The 20,319-nt window shown below is 44.9% G+C and overlaps 1 protein-coding gene across 2 annotated transcripts in view; it reads right to left on the reverse strand.

Annotated features, from left to right (window-relative positions):
- Nucleotides 1-20,319, reverse strand: part of LNPEP (leucyl and cystinyl aminopeptidase) — a 178,457-nt gene that overhangs the window by 118,720 nt on the left and 39,418 nt on the right. For both annotated transcript variants that reach the window (XM_033914441.1, XM_033914530.1), the window contains exon 4: nucleotides 2,535-2,666. In XM_033914441.1, the coding sequence (XP_033770332.1) occupies nucleotides 2,535-2,666 (132 nt within the window). The remainder of the gene's footprint in view (nucleotides 1-2,534; nucleotides 2,667-20,319) is intronic.

Raw genomic sequence — 20,319 nt, forward strand, 5'->3', positions numbered from 1 at the left:
GAAAGTTTGGATGAAAGATCACGTAGCCTTGGCCACCGCCTTTAATCCCAAGGCCATGGCTTCAAATTGCATTTGAAGAACAAAAGCCTGGGTATCTTGCAACACCACTCTGCCTTCATTGGGAAGGGATGTATGCTTGGTAACCTGGGGTACCAGGGAATCCACCTTCAGTTGAAGGAATAGCAGGTGAAGTTCGGCATCTGCCAGATAAAGTTTTGTCCTGGCCTGAGCCACCCAAAAGGGCCCCACCAGGACCACCCAGTGGTCTGTTAACATTTTTACTAATATCTTCAGAGGGAAAACATGTGGTCTGAGCTTTAGTGCTGTTCATGAACGCGCACCAAGTAGCAGAGGTTTGTGGAGTCTCTGTCCTTAATTCTTGGAGAGACTCTGTAATTATCTCCAGAAGCGCTGAGGGTTTAAACAGCCTGCATACAGTTGGGCCCCCTCCGAGATCCAGAGCCTCCACCTGATCAGCATCCGGCCCTCCCAGACATGCTGTAGAATCACCTGCTACTGAGGACCCAGACTGGGAAAGTAAAGGAAAAAAAATACAGAATTCTTATCATCCCAGTCCTCATCCGACAGAACCCCCATTGGTGCTACCATCAATGCAACTTGCAAGGGGTACGTGCAGCCACAGTAATTCAAGTATGCTTCATACTAATGAATTCTGGAGCAAAACCCTGCCCAGGACGCCCCTGCAGGTGGTCCTGTATTCCTTTCTGGTGTTTAGAAGCATATGCATGGTTACGCTTTGTGGAGTATGCGCTTTCGCTCTTTCCCAGCTCCAACCAGGATCTTTTGAGGCTAAGCCGGTGGCTCCCACCTTCCCTCACATGCTGCATGGCACGTGGGACATGGATGATTCTCAGCCAACCATCCAGCTCAAATCTGGCATGGATCTGGGGTGGGGTATCCTGGCACGAGAAGTCTATCTTACCTAATTTTGAGCCAAATAAAGGTGTTTTGAGGCCGAGAGAGTTTTTAATCCAAAAACATTAGTAAAACCAAGATGGCCACCGTGGCAGTGATTTTGCACGCGCATGCATGAACACACACAGGCAGCGATTTTGCAAGCGCACATACACACCGCAGTCACACATACACACTGTAGTCTTTGGACTGCCTTTCAGAACCACTGACCAGTCTGAGACCTCAACACCCACAGTGAGGGGGAGGAAACACAATCAGACCCGATCCTGGAGAAAAACTGCCATAGAACCATTCAGCCTGTGCTCAACCTCTCTGCAGTCAAAACTTGGAGCAAGCTTTGCTCCCAAGAGTATGGTCCCTGAGCTCCCGAACTGTTAGTGCAGGCCAAGCAGGTACCCTTAATCCCTTGGCTACAGACTTCTGCCCTCAGAGTCTGTATTCTCCTGCAACCGGAGATGTCCCATAACTGTGAGCCTCTGCAGTACTGAAAAGCTTCACAATTGGATAAAAATACAAATATAAAGGAAAAATAAACATGAGCAGAACAGGAATTGGAGGACAGCCCAGAGGGATGGGAGGTGGAGAAAAAATGTAAAGGAGACTCTACACAGGATCTCGTGACCAGGGATTGACTACCCATAGGTTCAGGAATGATGTGCCAATGCACTAGAAACAGCCTTAGTAAATCAAAGTAAAAGATGCTGCAAAAGACCTCAGAAGAGATTTCCCCTTGCCCCCAATTCTTCTAATTTAATGGAGACAATGTCAATGGAGGGAGGGCGGTTGTTAAAGGTCTCAGCTGCTGGCTTTTAAATTGAAAGAAAACCTGTCAAATATGCTGCTTCACTTTCTGACCACCATTACCATCACCACCCATTTTATACTCTCTTTTTTTTGGTGGGGGCAGTAAAGGCTCACCCTTTACCGTCTCAGGATTCAGCAACCTGCAGCATCCCAGTACTGTAGGCTGCTGAATCCCATCTAATAAGAATTATACTGGATATCGCTCCTTATTGATCTCCTCAGGACCCCACTGGACAACAAATGAATTTTAAGGTGGCCACTAGGGAGGGTATTCATTCCTGCAGCCGGGAAGCATCGAGTCACAGTTTTGAATGGCCTAGTGCTCTCAGACAGTACAATAACCCCAGAAATAGCTGGGGCTATTTTACCGTTGTTTTTGGTCCCTAATGTGATTTGTGGTATATTGCCGCAAGACATGTTAAGCAATTTGTACAGTAATGATATACAAAATATGCATTTACATATTCTGCATTTCATGACTTCATAATGCACAGTGACTAAAATATCACCGCACTGTTTCTGGAACTGCAGAGTTAGGGCTGTTTAAAATCGTGGTAAGGACCATTTACCGTAACTTAAAGCCCAACGCTGCGTGATGAATTTCCCCTTAGTAGCTCATATAAATGTTACAGTATTTTCAAATATTTCATTTCAGTCACACCAAACACTAACATTTGTATTTCTCCTGCCAACGGAAGTTACCATCAATAATCTTCATGAGTTAGAGGCAAGTAACTATCTTCTCAAACTCTGCTATAAACATTATTTTCATGCTGACTGTGGCATCAACCTACCAGAGTCCCATTGGTCTCCTTACTGATGTTTTTAAGATCAGCTACAATGAAGGCCACCAAGTAGGTACTCATAGGCACACTTGGAAGAAATACGTCTTCAAAGAGGTCATTTCCCAATGCAGTAGTTGCAATCTGCAAAGAAAAAAAAAATTAAGGAAAAATAGAGGAATAATTCTTGCAACACCAATCATATCAACAAAAGATGGCAGAGGTGGCTGGGAATGCTGAAGAGATGATGTTCTGCACTCTTAAAGAGTGAACACGCTGACTGCAGTGCGACCCAACACATAGAATACCTTATGCCAATAACACACACAGAAATAGGTATTTTCATAAAAATAATATTTATTCACTTCATATCAAATTAAACTTGAGGTTAAAATTAAAATGACATTTAATTATGTGTACTACATGTATTTCTACAAACATAATATTTCTGTGTGGGGGAGACTTTATTACACATGAGACAAAGTTGTCTATACATGTGGAGCTAAGGTCTCCGCTTGAAAAAGGGCATTGTAGTCATTTAAATACTATTAAAATGACCAGTGACACATCACTCTAATCTTCCAATGTTCAGCTAGCACATCACCTTAAAAGGCAGGTCTTATTTAAACAAAGACATTCCATAGGTTCTAAATATGTATTTATATTACATAAAATAATATTATAATGTATATATTCTTAAAATAACTCCTTATCACCACTTATGCGAACTTTAAAGAAAGGACATATCTTTTAACCAGTACCCTTATATAGTCTTAAAGAATGAATCACCAGCTCTTTCTGACCAAAATACTTCTCTCTGAAAAACTAAGTTTCTAACTCACACACAAAGTGTTTGCTGTGTTTAAATTAGTAGGTAGCCTGAGATCCATGATGTTTAAACAACGCAATCTAATAATTTAAAGAGGCTTCTTGCATGCAGCTGAAAGATCCAATTTCATAACTTACTTATGCTTAATTATTGTGAAAAGAAAACAACAAGGGTCATTCTTCCTAAAATCTAATACAGTATTATAATATATAAAATCAAAATCAAAGAAAGTTGCAATGCTCAAACTTTTGGGGCAGAAAGAGTCCAGCCCTTCCACATTCTACAGATAGCTAAGGCTATGGAGACTAAAGGTCAGCTAAGGCCAAACCCCATTTGCCTAGAAAATCCAGCTCATCTAGATGTCCCAAGTTTAAACCTCATAAAATATCTGTTTTTAGTTAAATATCACACATATAATTACACTTTTAATCATTCTCTCTTCTTTCTTTTGGGATCCCAAAACATATACATACATACATACACACACATTTCACATGGTCAATAATTATTAAAGCACATATAAAGAGATTTTAAGATACAGACTGCCTTTGCTCAGAAATGTGAAATCATATCTTCCTTACAACTACCAGAAACCAGAGGCTCTTGTTAGTCCCCTGAGCATAGTAATTTAGACAAAGAACCACATAAAAAATGTAGGAAACAAATAGAGAGAGCAAGAACTCAGGATTTTCACCTCGCCTTCTATAAATGTCAATGCACTTAATCTTTCCCTATATTCTGTTTAACCAACAAATTATACAATTATACCATATATTATTATTTTCTTTTTCCTCTCTCTCTATAATTTCCTGATCTTTTGTTTAATTATCCTTAAATGGATTTTTTTTTAAATTATGTTTGTTTAAACACACTTTGTCCAGAACTTGAAAAGGTCTTTGTTACTTGCTCTATTTGCTGTTCCCGCTAGATAGCACCACACCTCAAGAAGGGAAAGCCATGGCTACTGCTCAAGAAAAACACCTTGTTGACTGATTAAGAGCCCATTATTGCAGCATTCTGGAAGGTGCTTTGGTGTATCCAACACAGAATTAGATATTTTATATCTCCCCCTCCTACAAACATAAGGGAAAACTCCCCTAAAGGCTCATTGAACCAGATCACAGCACTCTATTATCTGGCCTAAACTAAATGAATAGTGCCGACACTATCTGTATATTCAATATAGATCCACCCACCAATCACCTTCAACCCCTCCACCCCCAGCTATTACCCAGCCAAATCCAACTTAAATAGAATAAAGGTAACAAAATTAAAAATTGCTATACCTTAAACTTATAATAATCTTACCCATTATGTGCTTTCCTATCCAAGTTATCATCAACAAGGGCAGAAATGTTGACCCAAGTAACTCCCCTCAGAAAAAAAACCCCTTCACAACATAGCCCCCACAATCTAAGAGCAATCTCCACTTCCTCATACATCCCCACAACAAAATACTTTTCTACTGCCATTATAAATGCCAGATCAGTAAATAACAGAAACATCATACTTATAAACAACATAAATATAAACTGGGATATATTCCTGATTACTGAAACCTGATGGTTACATTATTATATGTCCCTTAGCAGGCTCCCGTACACACAAAGAAGGAGTAGTAGCCATTACCTGTCCATGACAAATGATTACAGAGAAATGTATATTGGTACTAGATCCCAGTATGTGTCACAGTATGATAAAAACTTGTATTGAAAAAAATTTGCAGTTAAGGATAACTATGGCAAATTGTAACCTGTAAACTCCATATTATGTTTATTGGTATTAGACCCCTAGAATGTATCAAGTTAGAATACAACTTGTTTTTTAAACTTGTACTGTAATTATGTCAAATTGTAACCTGTAACCTGTATATTATGTATGTTTAACCTGGAACCCGTTCTAATCTCTTTGGGGACAATGGGATAGAAAATGAAATAAACACCATTACCTATACTGAAAATATGAATGAAAGTTTATCTGGTTGCAGAGTCAGCTCAAAATGGTGAAATTTAGACATACCTATTAATTTATTCTACTATCCTGACTAGTGGGTTATATCCCCTTCCTACCAGCAGATGGAGGTAGAGAAACTGACTTTTCCCACTGTCATCTTCAGTATGAGGGCTAGTGCTCTCTGGAAAACTCCAGCAATTTCCTTATACCACACCATCATACTACTTCAGTTATAACAATTGTCAAAACCATTTCTCCCACCACCAGGAAAGACAGATCTCCACAAGTCCTGTAAACTGAAGCCTTCCAAGGGTTAGGGGGGGGGGTGTCTTAAAATGATGCAGCCAGACAAAATAAAAGGAACAGATATGGGTACATTTCATCTTCCTTAGTATCTGGGCTAATAGGATATACCCATGGAGAACCCCCCCCCCCCCCCACCACACACACACACACACACTAGAGGTCTGCATGGGAACGGGGATTGTGGGTCCCGCAGGATTCCCCCAGGCTCCCTGGACTCCCATGGGGATCCCCCCAGGCTCATGGGACTCCCGCGGGGATCCCTCCAGGCTCCCGGGGTTCCCGCAGAGATCCCCCACAGGCTCACGGGACTCCCACGGGGATGGACCCGGGATTCCCGAGGCCTGTAAAGAGAATTAGTAGAAGATAGACAAAAGCAGAAACTGGGATCAAGATGATGGAAAAACAAAAATGTCCCACCAGCTACAGCAAGGGAAATGTTCATTTTGAGGGAGGCTAAGCTCAAATTGGGAGGCCCAGCCCCCTCTCATGGTTATGCCACCAATTGTGTTTAGTACAAAATGAAATACTTGCTGAGTTTGTTTTGGGGTTTCTAGTTCAGTTTAGGCACATTTTTCAAATGCAACCATTGTCCTGAAAAGTGCCTCTCTCAATTCTGCTTTAAAAGGTTTTGATTCTTTACTCATTGCTGCATTAAAAACCATTTAGATCTTAGAAGGACCGCTCACAAGTTACCTATGCCAGATGGTGGAACCAGATTTGGTTGCTCTACAGATATGAGCTTTATATTGCAAAAAAAATCCAACTCTCTTATTTCTTTTAACAAGAAATGGTCGACCCTACAGTCACATGACCTAATGTCTTTTCTAATTCTTTCCGGTGATGTATGCATCTCTTATTTCTGTTCACTGTTACTTGTTTATATTGTATTTTATGGTTGGTTTAAATAAACTAAGACTTTAAAAAAATCAAAACTGTTAGAAGTAATTGCTGCTTTTTATGGGGGGAATGGAGGGAAATCCTCATGGGGATGGGTGGGGATGGATGGAATTTCTGTCCCCGCGCAACTCTCTAACACATACCCAAAAAACTCCACTTACTGGGTGGTGAAAGACAAGGCTTTTTTTTCCTCCGGATCATCTACCATCAAGGACTGATTATGAAGGGTTCTTTAATTAAAAGTAGCAACTGTTTTTCACATTATGCTTTTTCTTTTTAATCATTTCTTCAATATACTGCATTTCCCCATGTATAGGCCGTGGCTTATACATGGATGTTACAAACCTGTGTATTGGGTGCAGCTTGCTTAAATGGGGCGGCTCATCTAAAGACATTAAAACTCGCTGTTAAGATAAGCCCATTAGAGGAGTACTGGTAGCTGAACTTTAAAAAAAAAAAAAAAAAATCATCCCCCTTAAATAACTTGTACCGTGCTGCTGCTCTTCTCTCAAGCCTGGCAGGGTTCGCGGCCAAATTTTGCAGAACTCGCCGAACGTGCCGCTTTCCTGAGCAAACTATGGATGCTGGTGGAAGGCATGGACGCCAACAACTTCATCACTTGGAGTCAGGTTGGTGCCGGCCTTGGAGCTTAGGCCCAGGCTACTCTACGTGTGCTGCTATCCAACTCCGAAGACATCTCCGCTGGCAGTCTACCCATCTGCAGCATCCACTATCTCCTCCTCTCCCTAAGAGATCCCATGTGCCTGTCCCATGCTTTCTTAAATTCATATACAGTCTTGTCTCCACTACTGGAAGACTATTCCATGCATCTACCATCCTTTCTATACAAATGTATTTCCTTGTTTTACGCCTAAGCCTATCACCTCTTAACTTCATCCTATGCCCTCTTATTACATTACATTACATTAGGGATTTCTATTCCGCCATTACCTTGCAGTTCAAGGCGGATTACAAAAGAATTATCCAAGATGTATTACAAGAACTTACAAAAAAAAAAAAAAAAAAAAAAAAATTGGTCATTTTCAAAAAGGAGTAAGAAATGGGTAAGGTTATTTGTTTGGGGTAGTTGGCTTTAGTGAGAGGTGGAGTTTGAGACTTGCGGTATTTCTTTTTTCAGAGTTTTCTTGAAGAGTATGGTCTTTATTTCTTTTCTAAAAGTCTTGTAGTCGAGGGATGTCGTCAGTAGATTGGCAATTTGGTTGTCTAGTTTGGCTGCTTGAGTGGCCAGGAGGCCATCATATAGTTTTTTCCGTTTGACCTCCTTAATTGGGGGGTATGAGAATGGGGTGTGAGTTTTCCTATGTCTGATTGCGGTGTTGTGGATGAGGCGGTTATTCAGGTAGTTTGGACTGTCTCCGTATAAAGTCTTAAATAGTAGGCAGTAGAATTTAAATTGTATTCTTGCTGGGATTGGAAGCCAGTGCGATTGGAGATATGCTTCTGTAATGTGATCGTGTTTCTTTAATGAGTAGATGAGTCTTAGTGCTGTGTTTTGGATAGTTTGTAGTTATTTTGTTATGGTTGTAAGGCATGGGAGGTAGAGGATATTACAGTAGTCAAGTAGGCCTAGTATTAAGGACTGAACTATGAGCTGGAATTGAGTTTTCTCGAAGAATTTCCGAACTTGTTTTAAGTTTCTCATGACTAAGAATGACTTTTGTATTGTTTTGTTGATTTGCGGTTACATGGTGCAGTATCTGTCGATAGTTATTCCTAGCAGTTTTAGGGTGGTTTGTATGGGGTAGTTGATTGCGATGATTTCAATGTTGGTTATGGTTGGTATTTTGTTGTTTTCTAGGAGGATGAATTTCATTTTATCTGGGTTCAATTTCAGTTTGTGATCTTTATTGATTTTAGTGTTTGGTATATTGTGTTCGACATGGAGAGTTCAGGTTGATCGAAGGGTATGAGAATGGTATTGTCATCGGCATAGCTATAGGAGGTTATGCATTGTTTGTCCAGATGAGAGCTGAGGGAGGCTGTATAGAGATTGAAGAGAGTCGGGGATAGAGGTGATCCTTGGGGAACTCCGCAGGGGTTTGACCAAGGTTCAGATTTTTGTTTGTCTGATTTTACTCTATAGGTTCTTGATTTAAGGAATCCTTCAAACCATGTGTATACTTTATCTATGATACCTATTGTATCCAGGATTTGTAGTAGAATGTTATGGTCCACCAAGTCAAATGCAGCGGTAAGGTCTTGTTGTATGAGCATCATTTTTTTTCCTGTGCTGAGATATTGTTTGGCTGTGTCCAAGAGAGATCCTAGCAGTGTTACCATGCTGAACTTGTTTCTGAAGCCGGATTGTGTGGGATGGAGTATGCTATGGTTTTCTAGGTAATTGGAGAGGAATTTGGCAACTAGTCCTTCTATTATTTTGACATAGAGTGGAATAGAGGCAATGGGTCTGTAGTTGGCTGTTTGGTCTATCGGTCCTTTGGGGTCTTTGAGGATTGGGGTGATGATGATTTCGCTGAGGTTGGTTGGGTAGTGGCCGTTTATTAGTGAGATTTGTATCCAGTTTAGAAGAAGAGCGCGGAATTTTGTGCTGGATGTTTTTAGGAGATATGGTGGACAGTTGTTGAGGTCACAGGATGCATGGCTGTATTTTTTGTAGTATTTGTTGAATTCAGGCCATTGTATGTTGAGGAATTGAGACCATATTCTATCTGCTGCAGTAGAATCTCTATCTATGGGGAGAATTATGAATTTGTTAGGATGAGTAGAGATGTCATTGAGGGTAGCTCTTGCATTGGTAATTTTATTTTGGAAGTGTTCTGCTAATAGAGTGGCTGAGGGGGGGGGTAGTATTGTTAGTGGTCAGGTAGAGTTTGGTATCGGTTAGGGTTTTTAGAATTTGGAATAGTTTTTTGGTGTCTTGGGTTTCAGTGCCTATTAGGTTGGTGTAGTGTGTTTTTCTCTTGTTCTTTAGTTGTGATTTGTATTGTTTGTTGATTTTTTTGCAGGCGGATTTTGTATGATCCGAGTTCGATTTTCTCCATTTTCAAATGAGAGACTCGCCTCATGCGCATTTACGCCACGTAGGTATTTAAACGTCTCTAACATATCTCCCCTCTCCCGTCTTTCCGCCAAAGTATATATATATAGAGAACTTTAAGTCTGTCGCCTTATGATGAAGATCACTGACCTTATGATGAAGATCACTGACCATTTCAGATAGGATGGATAGCTGCAGATGAGCAACATCTCCATGAGCTGCTGGGGAACACTCCCAGCACCTTAACCCAATAACATAATAGAGCTTGGAACTTGACAGGAATAGACTTGAATGCCCTGCAGTGCAAGTGAGCTGCAACCACCACCATTACTTTGGAAAAGTATATCAATCCAAAAGAGAACCTTTTGTGGTTGAGGATGGGTCAAATGTGTCCCTTTTCTTCAGGCCTACAGAATAAAGAGCAAGGACCCTGCCCTTGTTCTAAGGGTGATATAGTTCCAATACACCCAGGTCTAGAAGATCCTGAAGAGTGAGCACAATGGCCTGTTTCTTTACCACCAAACCACAGAGAGTCCATGAAGGCATCAAGCATTGGCCAAGCAAACTCTAGAGTGAAGCCCTGACTGACCACCTCAAGGGGGTACAGGTATGGGTAAGAGTAATGGGATTTAATATATCACCTTTCTGTAATGCAATTAAATAGATTAACATTTTAAAAAACCCTTTTTGTTTGCATTTATGAGATTTACAAGCATATACATAAGAATTGCCGCTGTTGGGTCAGACCAGTGGTCCATCGTGCCCAGCAGTCCGCTCCCGCGGCGGCCCTTAGGTCAAAGACCAGTGCTAGCCTTACATGCTTACATCCTTGTTGAGCAGGAAGTTGTTTAACTTTGTTTTGAATCCCTGGAAGGTATTTTCCCCTATAACAGGCTCCGGAAGAGCGTTTCAGTTTTTCACCATTCTCGGGGTGAAGAAGAACTTCCTTAAGTTTGTACAAAATCTATCCCCTTTTAACTTTAGAGAGTGCCCTCTCGTTCTTCCTACCTTGGAGAGGGTGTACATGAATGAGATATAGAGTTGGTACATTAAAAAAAAAAAAAGATAGACAAACTAATTCAAATAATCAAAACATTCGTTTCAAAATTCTCTCTCTAAATCCACAATAAGTGGAAACTTCCCAGAAGGCTAAAAGGCTGATATTTAAACTTCCCAAATGGAGCAGCACATTAGGAAAACAAAATCTTTAAGATAAACTTTGACCTCAACTATTACATACAGTATTTATCTCTATACATTCAATTCAAAACCCATGACCTATGGACACCAGTACTGAACACCAATAATCAAGGAAAGGTCGAAACCATTTGGCATTGTAGAATAAGTAACAATTACCATCTAATTGAATTAAACATTTACAGGGAAACCATCAAAAATATTGTGCCACCAGAGCCATCACTTCTGAACACATTAAAAAGAAAGTTCTTTCACTTATCCTGTGTCCAGCACAGATATCTAGAAAAATTCAGAGTCTTTCCCACCCCAAACAAGCTTCTTTCGATTTCTGAAATACAGCTTCAGAATCCAATCTTTATCTGGAGCCAAAATAAATGCTGATGAGATCATGTTGTTCAATGTTGTTAAATTGCAAATGGATTGTGAATAATTGCAAGAGGACCCTGTGGGACTAAGCATCAAAATGGCAGATGACGTTTAATGTGAGCAAGAGCAAAGTGATGCATCTTGGAAAGAAGAACCCAAACTATAGCTATGTTCCACCTTAAGAAACACCGCCCAGGAAAAGGATCTAGGTGTCATCATTGAGGATACATTGAACCCTCAACTCATTGTGCAGCGATGGCTAAGAAAGCAAATAGAATATTAAGAATTATCAGGAAAGGAATGGAAAACAAATATGAAAATGCTATAATACCCTTGTATTACTCTATGGTGAGGCCACACCTTGAATACTGTGTGCAATTCTGGCTGATGCATCTCAAATAAGATATAGCAGAATTAGAAAAAGTACAGAGAAAGGTGACAAAATAATAAAAGTGATCTACAGACTTCTCTAGGAGGAAAGGCTAAAGTGTCTAGGGCTCTTAAGCCTGGAGAAGAGACAGCTCAGGGGCGATATAAGAGAGGTTCATAAAAAACTGAGTGGACCACTCGTGAATCATTTGTTTACTCTTTCCAAAAATACTAGGACTAGGGGGCATGTGATGAAGCTATAAGTAGTAGATTTAAAAGAAACTGAAGAAAATATTTCTTCACTTGTGTAATTAAACTCTGGAATTCGTAGCTGGAGAATGAGGTGAAGGCAGCTTAGCAAGTATAAAAAATTGTTTGGCTAATTTCCTAAAACAAAAGCCCATAAGCCATTATTAAAATGCCTTGGGGAAATCCACTGCTTATTCCTAGGATAACCAGCCTAAAACCTGTTTTACTCCTTGGGATCTTGCCAGGTACTTCTGACCTGGGTTGACCAGTTAAAAATAGGATACTGAGCATGATGGACTTTAAGTCTATATCAGTATGGTAGTACAGTAAGTTCTTAATTTCTTCCTCTAATGATGTCTCCAAAATATATGTGAGATTCAAACTATCCACAGAAACATCTCCCCACCTAATTTCCTAGCGCTTCTTCTCCAGGAGATAGTATACTTATGAAGTTGGTGGAAATGCTCTTTAGGGGTTCCAAGGACCTCTTGAAAATATTTTCTCAAAAAGTTCTAATGGGAAAATATTAGAAGACTAGAGCAAAAAATTCACCAACCAAAGATTTAATATTCTGGTATAATTCCCAAAACTTCTCCATTTTATCAAATCAAAGCATTTATTCCATGTCAATGTAAGTCCCTCTAATTTTGTAATTCAACCACATTCCGTTTAGTGGAATTCAGGTCATCACTCCTCACCTCTTGGGTCACTAGCTTAGCTTTACAAAGCAAGGCAATCAACTACATTCCATATAGAATCTAATGTTGCATTCACAAGCTTAACCAGAGGAGTAAGCATTGGGAAAGGTAGTTAAGTTGAAGACGACTCCAGCATTAATGTTTCAGTTATTAATCTAGAACAGTGTTTCTCAAACTTTCTCGAGCCGGGGCACACTAAAGGTAGTGGCCAAGGCTCGAGGCACACTGAAGTGTGTGGACGTCACCGTGATGACATCACATGCTTGTGTGACATAATCACGTTGACATCCACGTTGACATGCCCAGAGGCCCTCCAGACAGGCCCTGAAATGCCAGCAAGGAAATCTAACAAATAACTGAGTACCCCCAACCACAGACCTTCCAAGCTCCACCCTAGACCCACCCAGCTCTTCTCCAGGTCCCACCCCCTTTACTAATTGTAATACAATTTTTTCCATTCATTTTTCATATACACACAATATACACAGCAGATATAAATTCTCAAAACTGACACATTTCAATCACTATATTGAAAATAAAATCATTTTCCCTACCTTTGTTATCTGGTGACTTTATTTTTCTGTGCTTTTAACTATGTTTCCGGGACCTTTTTGTCCACTAACTATTTTTCTCTTCACTTTCTGCCTTGCATCCATCTTTGGAATTAACTTAATATTCAATTTTTCTATTTTTCTGCTTTCTTCTCACAATCTACTTTTCCATGTCTTAACTTCCCTTCCTACCTTGCTCCTTCCCTCCCTATTTCAATGGTTTTTGACATCTCTCTCCTTACCCCCCCAGCCTGCCATCTCCCTTCCCTTCCTCCTTTCTGGCTCCCCTCCCAGTCCAACATTTCTCCCTCCTTTCCACCAGTCCAACATTTTTTTCTTTCTTCCTCTTGCATGCTTCTCCTCTGGTCCTCCTTCCATCCCCCTACCATCTCTCTCTCTCTCTCCCTTCATGACTCCAACTTTTCACTCTGCCCTCTCCTCCTTCCCCAATGTAACATTTCTCCTTCCCTTTCTGTCCTCCCCATCCATCTCACCCTCTCCATGAGTCCAATACTCTTCCCTTAAGTAGCATCCCTCCTTCCCACCACCCAACCCAACATGCTCTCTCCCCATGCACCACTCACCCTCACCGCCAGTGTGTAGCACCTTTCCTTTTCCTCCCTTTCTGCCAGGTCCAGCAGCACCTCTTTTCCCTTCCTTTTCCCTTCCCCCTGTCCAGCAGTAACCGACCCTCTCCCCTTGTCCAACAGTACCCCTGCTCCCTTCCATCTCCAGCAATACCCCTCCTGATCCAACTATGCTTGCTTTATATATCAGCATCTGGCATAAGATATGCAAAACACCGGCATTCGAGGTATGCTCTGGTTGGAAACAGTATTTCAAGCTCCCCCCAGATGCAAGGAAAGAGCCCTCACTTCCCACCTCTGCATGCCCTCCAGCAGCATGTCTTTGCTAAAGTTAGAGATCTGACCGGTCAGGGAGGACAGGCTGATCCCCCCCCACCTGCCCGAGGGACTAGCCAAGGCCGGAGCCATTCCAAGGAAGGCCGAAGAGGTGACGACATAGAAGCATCAGGCAGGCCCCAACACCCAGAACCTAGACCGCCCCAGCCCGCTGCTTTCCTCCTGACAGTGTCACAGGTGGCCAGGGCTCCTCAGTGCCCTCATAGCCCGTCTTTTGACCCCGCCGGCCTCTGGCACCTTCTCCGTTCTCCGGAACGCACTGCTCATCACGTGCTACGGCCGAGGCACCGAAGCTGCTTGCTCATGTCAGTCCTGCCCTCAGCCCGTTCGACGGCCGCCATTACAGTGTCGCATGTAAACTACAGCTAGCGGCACCTGTGTGGCTAAGTTAAAAATCACACTGAGCTGCTGCTTCTGGTCCGGGGGTGGGGAGAAAAAGAAGAGGAAAGGAGTCCCGGCAGCAAGTTGAAGTTAGCCGACACTGGCACCTCTCTTACTGCCCTGTATGCCACGGCACACTTAAAATCTCAGGCGGCACACTAGTGTGCCATGGCACACAGTTTGTGATACACTGATCTAGAAGCTTCCACAGTCTCCACAGCAGTAAGCTGCTGATTACGTTCTGTTGGGCCAGGTGATCAAAGCTCAGCTACACCCATAGATAATCCTACATTGGGTCCAACTTCCTTGCTACAAACCTGTGCTGCCAGAGCAGTCCCCTCCTTCAGGGCTTGCCTTTGGCTCTAGGTCAGAGGAATAAAGTTGATCCAAAGGGCTCAATGTAGTATCAAGCACCAACTAGGTCAACTCTAAGCCAGCGCCAGAAAGAACAGATCCACCAGATACCCCGACTACAACTTTCTCAACCAGTGAGAATCCAGAGGATTAAGTCCTCACCTTACCCTTTACCATGTCATCGAAAATGTGGAAAAAGTAGCAAAAACTACAATAAAATTTTAAGCTCAGAGCCACATATCCATCTAGGTCGGCATCTTGGGAGTTTCTGCCACAGTTAACATTTATTATATGCAGGTATTTTCTCTGCCCCACCCTTTTTTTGTAGCTGGGGCAATGGAAGGATCAATGATTTGTCCAGGATCACAAGGTGCTGCAGTAGAATTGAACCTAGTTTATCAGATTCTCAGCCCACTGCACTAACCATTAGGCTACTCCTCCATGCCAAGGTGAAAGAACACAAACTCTCATCCCCAAGCCTTGATGAACATAAGAACATAAGAATTGCCGCTGCTGGGTCAGACCAGTGGTCCATCGTGCCCAGCAGTCCTCTCCCGCGGCGGCCCTTAGGTCAAAGACCAGTGCTAGCCTTATATGCTTACAGCCTTGTTGAGCAGGAAGTTGTTTAACTTTGTTTTGAATCCCTGGAAGGTATTTTCCCCTATAACAGACTCCGGAAGAGCGTTTCAGTTTTTCACCATTCTCGGGGTGAAGAAGAACTTCCTTACGTTTGTACAAAATCTATACCCTTTTAACTTTAGAGAGTGCCCTCTCGTTCTTCCTACCTTGGAGAGGGTGAACAACCTGTCTTTATCTACTAAGTCTATTCCCTTCATTATCTTGAATGTTTCGCTCATGTCCCCTCTCAGTCTCCTCTTTTCAAGGGAGAAGAGGCCCAGTTTCTCTAATCTCTCACTGTAGGGCAACTCCTCCAGCCCTTAACCATTTTAGTTGCTCTTCTCTGGACCCTTTTGAATAGTACTGTGTCCTTCAAGTACGGCGACAAGTGCTAGATGCAGTATTCCAGGTGGGGGCATACCATGGCCTGGTACAGCGGCATGATAACCTTCTCTGATCTGTTTGTGATCCCCTTCTTAATCATTCCTAGCATTCTGTTCGCCCTTTTCGCCGCCGCAGATGGCTTCATCGACTTGGCGACCAATATTCCCAAGTCTCTTTCCTGGGAGGTCTCTCCGAATACTGCACCGGACATCCTGTATTCATGTAAGATTTTTTGTTACCGACATGCATCACCTTACACTTATCCACGTTAAACCTCATTTGCCATGTCGCGGCCCATTTCTCGAGCGTGTTTATGTAACGTTGCAGGTCTTCACAATCCTTCTGTGTCTTCACTACTCTGAATAACTTCGTATTGTCTGCAAATTTAATCAGACTAACAGATCTTTCTGTGGAGAAACTGCAGCAGGACCTGACATGGCTGCAGTTCCTGCCAAAGGCATCCAGGACCATTAGGTCTCCCTGCTGCAGCAGGGGCAGTGCAAAGTTGACCAGAAGTGCCCCCCATCTAAAAGCCTTCCAAGACCATTTTGGTAAAGGTTTGCATCAGCTTCTTAGAAAGCACAGTTACTTACCGTAACAGGTGTTATCCAGGGACAGCAGGCATATATTCTCACATGTGGGTGACGTCATCTACGGAGCCCCGATGCGGAAGCATTTTCAAGCAAACTTGATTGAAGATTTAAGTTTGCTCTGCTGCTCCACGCATGCGTGCCTTCCTGCTCCACTAGGGGGTGCATCCCCTCGTGGTCTCCAGTTCACTTAACTAGCCAAGAAGCCAACCTCGGGGAGGTGGGCGGGTTGTGAGAATATATGCCTGCTGTCCCTGGATAACACCTGTTACGGTAAGTAACTGTGCTTTATCCCAGGACAAGCAGGCATGATATTCTCACATGTGGGTGACCTCCAAGCTTACTGAAGAGGGATGGAAGGAAGTTGGCAATTTAAGCAAATAGGTTTCGCAACACCGATTGGCCGAATCGGCCATCGCTTCTGGACAGGGAGTCCAGACAGTAGTGGGAGGTGAAGGTATGAACCGAAGACCACGTGGCAGCCTTGCAGATTTCCTCAATAGGTGTGGACCTGAGGAAGGCTACGGAGGCTGCCATCGCTCGGACTTTGTGTCCCGTTACTCGACCATGCAGCGCGAGACCAGTCTGAGCGTAGCAAAAGGAGATGCAATCGGCCAACCAGTTGGACAAGGTGCGTTTGGAAACTGGGTGGCCTAACCGGTTTGGGTCGAAGGACAAAAACAGTTGTGGGACTTTCCGGTGTGGCTGAGTGCGTTGGAGGTAAAAGGCCAACGCTCTTTTGCAGTCAAGAGTGTGGAGCGCCACTTCTCCGGGGTGAGAGTGGGGCTTGGGAAAAAACACAGGTAAGACAATGGACTGATTGAGATGGAAATCAGACACTACTTTAGGTAGGAACTTTGGATGGGTGCGGAGTACCACCTTGTCGTGGTGGAAAACCGTGAAGGGTGGGTCCGCTACCAGAGCTTGTAGCTCACTAACCCGCCGTGCGGACGTGAGCGCGAGTAGGAAAATTACCTTCCAAGTGAGGAATTTTGGATGGCATTTGTCTAGGGGCTCAAATGGAGGTTTCATTAGTTGAGCCAGAATCACGTTAAGGTCCCAAACCACCGGGGGAGGTTTGAGAGGGGGGTGGACGTTCAGCAGACCCTTCATGAAGCGAGTGACTAAGGGATGGAGCGAGAGGGCTTTCCCTTCCAGGGGCTGATGAAAGGCCGCAATCGCACTGAGGTGTACTCGAATGGAGTTGGTCTTTAGGCCGGAATGAGATAGTTGAAGTAGATAGTCCAGGACCAGGGGGACGGGGACCGACACCGGGTCCTGGCTGTGGGAGGAGCACCAGGTTGAGAATCTGGTCCACTTTTGGGAGTAGCAGGTTCTCGTCGAGGTTTTTCTAGAGGCCTCCAATATCTCCTTGACTGATTGAGACACGGGGAGAGCAGTCAGGGGGAGAGAAACCAAGCATTCAGATGAAGAGATTGAAGATTGGGATGTAACAGTGAACCCTGACCCTGTGACAGTAGAGAGGGAAACAGAGGCAGAGGCTGTGGATCTCTGACACTGAGTTGAAGCAGAAGGGAAAACCACGGCTGGCGTGGCCAGCGAGGGGCAATCAGGATCAGGGTGGCTTGTACTGTTTTCAGGTGGACAAGGGTCCGCAGTATCAGAGGAAACGGCGGGAACGCGTACAGGAACCTTCCCTCCCAGTCGAGGAGGAAGGCGTCGGCCTCGAGTCGGTCCGGGGAGTATATCCGGGAGCAGAAGAGAGGCAGCTTGTGATTGTGAGGGGACGCGAACAGGTCTATTTGAGGCGTCCCCCACCGTTCGAACACTCCTCGTAGGGCCTGAGAGTGTAGTGACCACTCGTGTGGCTGGAGGAGGCGGCTGAGTCTGTCCGCCAGGCAGTTTTGTTCTCCTTGTATGTACACCGCCCGAAGGAAGGTGTTGTTGGAGATTGCCCATTTCCAGAGGCGTAGGGCTTCCCGACAAAGGGGCCAAGACCCTGTGCCCCCTTGTTTGTTTACGTAGTACATCGCTACTTGGTTGTCGGTTCGGATGAGAACCACTCGGTCGCGGAGAAGATGTTGGAAGGCTACAGCTGCGAGGTAGATGGCCCGAAGTTCTAGCACGTTGATGTGGCAGCGACGGTCTTGTGCTAACCACATTCCTTGGGTGCGTAGGCCGTCCAGATGGGCTCCCCAAGCGTACTCCGACGAGTCCGTGGTGAGTACCTTGCTGTGGGGTGGGGTAAGGAAGAGCAAACCTTTGGAAAGATTTGAAGAGTCGGCCCACCAGCGGAGCGATCGTTGCAATGAAGAAGTCACTGTCACGGAGCGGTCGATCGGGTCCCGATCTTGACGCCATTGGGACGCCAGGGTCCATTGAGGGATTCTCAGATGGAGGCGGGCGAATGGTGTGACATGGACGGTGGAGGCCATGTGGCCCAGAAGGGTCATCATCTGTCGAGCTGATACTGAGGTCAGCCGAGAGATCCTTCGGCTCAGACTTACTAACGTCTCCAGGCGCGGAGGGGGGAGGAAGGAACGGAGGCGAACCGTGTCCAGCGTGGCCCCGATGAACTGTAGGGACTGCGAGGGGCGTAGTTGAGATTTTGGGAAGTTTATTTCGAACCCCAGACTTTGCAGGTAGGTAATAGTCTGTTGGGTCGCTGAGATAACCCCTTCTTTGGACGGGGCTTTGATTAGCCAGTCGTCCAGGTAGGGGAATACCTGGAGGCCCTGGGAACGTAAGGTTGCTGCTACCACCACGAGGCACTTGGTGAAGACCCGAGGTGATGATGCTAGTCCGAAGGGGAGGACTCGGTATTGTAGGTGCCAGTCCCCTACTTGGAAACGCAAAAACTTGCGGTGAGCGGGGTGCACTGGGACATGTGTGTACGCCTCCTTGAGATCGAGGGAGCAGAGCCAGTCGCCCTCGTCGATCAGGGGGTAGAGTGTTGGTAGTGAGAGCATCCGAAACTTTTCCCGTACCAGGAATTTGTTGAGGCGTCTCAAGTCTAGTATTGGGCGTAGGTCTCCCGTTTTTTTCGGTACCAGGAAGTAACGGGAGTAGAAGCCCTTCCCCCGTTGGTCGGGGGGGACCTTCTCCACTGCTCTCAGGCGAAGCAGGTCTCGAGCTTCGGCGAGGAGTAGAGGTAGCTGGGTCCGGTTGGGGGGGCAATTCCTTGGGGGATTGTCCGGGGGAATGGCCCGAAAGTTGAGAGAGTACCCTGATGAGATCACGCCAAGGACCCATGTGTTCGACGTGAGTTGTTCCCAGCGATGGTAAAAGGCTTTGAGTCGGCCTCCGATGGGAAGGCGGCCTGGGACTATGGCGGAGGGGGCCCGCCCCCTTCCGCGTGTCCCGTCAAAAGGACGGGGATGGTTTGGTGGTCGCGGGCGTTTGAGACTTGGGCATGGCCCTGTGATGGGCTTGCGGACGTCTGGGTGGGGGCCGCGAGAAAGCAGGGGTGGACTTTTGTGGGTAGCGGCGCGGAGGGGCCCTGTATGGCCTGGGCGTTGGCGGTTTGGGCTTTTGCCGGACAAGGGAGGCAAATGAGCGTTCATGTTCGGAGAGGCGTTTTGTCGCCGCCTCGATAGTGTCATCGAACAATTCCTTTCCCACGCAGGGGAGGTTAGCCAACCGGTCCTGTAAGTTGGGGTCCATGTCGACCAGGCGCAGCCAAGCTAGTCGGCGCATGGCGATAGCGAAGGCTGCTTCTCTGGAGGAGAGTTCGAAGCCATCGTAGGCCGGGTGGAATAGGTGAAGGCGCAGGTTGGAGAGGGACTCTAAAAGCAGGCTGAACGTTCCCTGCCGGGAGGCCAGTAGGTCAGTCTCAAAGGCTCTCAATAGTCCAATGAGATGTTTGAGGTATGAAGTGAAGGTGAATGTGTAGCTTTGCACCCTAGAGGCCATCATTGCATTTTGGTATAGTCTCCTGCCGAACTTGTCCAGGGTTCGGCCTTCTCGGCCTGGGGGGACCGCTGCTGAGACCCGGGACGGGTGAGCCTTTTTCAAGGAGGATTCCACTAGCAGCGATTGGTGGGAGAGCTGTGGTTGCTCGAATCCGGGGTAAGGTACTGTGCGGTACTTGGCCTCCATTTTGGAGGGTACGGCCGTGACCATGTAAGGGGTCTCCAGGTTCCTGAAGAAGGC

The sequence above is a fragment of the Geotrypetes seraphini genome, chromosome 1 (assembly GCF_902459505.1).
Source record: "Geotrypetes seraphini chromosome 1, aGeoSer1.1, whole genome shotgun sequence".
Lineage (NCBI taxonomy): Eukaryota > Metazoa > Chordata > Amphibia > Gymnophiona > Dermophiidae > Geotrypetes > Geotrypetes seraphini.